The following is a 1,956-nucleotide window of genomic DNA, read 5'->3' as shown; positions in this document are numbered from 1 at the left end:
ATCCCGCAACCCCCCGGGCCGCACCCCGCCGTCGGGACCGCCCGGACCCCCGCCCGCCTGCCCCGGGGGTAAATCACCAAAGAGCCGGGACCTGTACGGGTCCCAACGAAACCAGCTCCGAGGTGCGTTCCAGTGCGTGAAATTAAACGGGAATACGCGTGAGGTTTATATTACTGTATTTAGACCGTCAATAACTTAAAAATACAGCGAAAATGTACATTATTTTTACATGTTCCATTTGGTTTGTATTTGTTAAACATTCTCTTTGTGTCTAAAATAGCCAGGAGGGGACAGTGCAAAGAGACTGGCGGTGGGACGAAATGCTGGTCGCTGGGATGGGTCTGGTGGTGGAAAGAAAGCGCATACTGACAAACAGATGCGGCACGAAACCAACAGTGGCAAATCTACTCCTTGCTGCAACCTGGGGGAAAGAACCCGGGATCTTACAAAAGTACAGTTAGAAATAGTAACCCTGAGGAACAAAACCAAAGCAAAACAAAATATCACATTATAAAGAAAAATGGTTATTTACACTCACAACCTCAAGATTAAACCCTTTTGGAGAACAAAGCCTATAAGCCCTAACGCTAAATAAGTATCAAGTCTAGTTCTCAGGTAGTTTTCAAAGGCATTAAAAATCAGAAGATTTTTTCATGCCTCCAGACTACAAAATCTGGTATACAAAATTATGTCCAGTCACTTTAAGGCTAATATACATTTAATGCAGGAAAACGATAGGTTGCATCTGAAACGCAAGTATCTCAATGCTTAGAAAACATTAAATTAGAGTTCACCCAGAAAACAGCAACTAAGGGATCATTTCTCAAATAATTCCTACCCGGAGCAAAATTTTGGACACCGTGTCTGCAGATATTTAAATAACGTATTTACAGTTCAGCTGTTCCATGTACAATACGATTGAGCTGGTTTTTATTGTACAGTCTCATTTTTCACCATTTGTTTACAATATACAAAATAGTATTCGATCCATTAAAAATACGTACAAAGAATTGTTTGCTGAAGACTCCCCGTACAAGCCATCTACTGCATTTTTCCTTTACTCGGTCAAACGAATGTCCTAACTGATATCACTGTTTGCTTAGTAGAAATAGTGGCTAAGAAATACCTCTCGGCGCGATGAGATACCGTCGATTCAAGAGGCCTATGTGTGCTGGGACATACCGTTCACTAAACTCCTAAGTTGCTTTACTACAGTCTCTATTAGCTTCTGCTTGTCACGGTCATTCTTCCTGAACTGAGCAAAAATGTTGTTCTTTTTGCTAGAGTCTTTCATTCTGGAGAAATAAAAAAGCAAATGACACAGACGCGTTAGAAACATAATTTGAAAAGGAAAAATCCGACTATTTAAATAGGTTTACTTTTGTTCCTCTTTTGACCTTTCTGTTAGTAAGAACTGAAAGATTACAAAACCTGTTATCTATGTGTTCTTAAATTAAACTTCGGCAACGCAGAACTCATTTTAGCAAATACTACTTCACAAATCGCCCATAAGTATTAAGCAAGTATCACTTCGGCAGGAAACTGGCCCTACCGACTGTGTTGGAGAAGAGAAGCAAACCAGAAAACCCGTTAGTATCATCTGCTTCCATGGTAAGTTCAGACTCGGCGAACGGGCGTGTTTTGTTCACCATCAAATTACCCGATATCGTTATTGCTGATCCCCCGTATCAATGGATTTGAAATTTGGGAAATAAAGTGAACTGAAGCAACAATATTTTGTAACAATATAGGCGATACGTACCCTCTGTGAACTCTGCAAAATACATATTCATCGCAGGCAGGAGAGGAGAGAAAACACCGTTAGGAAACGCCTTTAAATCCCGGTACGTTTTGACGCAGCTTTAAAAGCAGGTTGATACTCGGCTGGCGGCAACGCGCCCTCCCCAACCCACTCGCCGGGCCAGCCGAAACGCTCCCACCGGCTTTACCTCGGCG

At 42.1% G+C, this 1,956-nt stretch overlaps 1 protein-coding gene across 1 annotated transcript in view; it reads right to left on the bottom strand.

The window, feature by feature from the left end:
* Positions 1–159: 159 nt before the first annotated feature.
* The window catches only part of EXOC6 (exocyst complex component 6), a 98,276-nt gene continuing 96,479 nt past the window's right edge, over positions 160–1,956 (bottom strand). The window contains exons 24-25 of the mRNA XM_009334811.1: positions 1,763–1,774; positions 160–1,295 (exon numbers count right to left, since the gene is read on the bottom strand). Coding sequence (XP_009333086.1) covers positions 1,163–1,295; positions 1,763–1,774 — 145 coding nt within the window. The 3' untranslated portion in view covers positions 160–1,162. The remainder of the gene's footprint in view (positions 1,296–1,762; positions 1,775–1,956) is intronic.

The sequence above is a fragment of the Pygoscelis adeliae genome, unplaced genomic scaffold, assembly GCF_000699105.1.
Source record: "Pygoscelis adeliae isolate BGI_AS28 unplaced genomic scaffold, ASM69910v1 Scaffold632, whole genome shotgun sequence".
Classification (NCBI taxonomy): domain Eukaryota; kingdom Metazoa; phylum Chordata; class Aves; order Sphenisciformes; family Spheniscidae; genus Pygoscelis; species Pygoscelis adeliae.
This window is presented reverse-complemented; position numbering and strand designations above follow the sequence as displayed.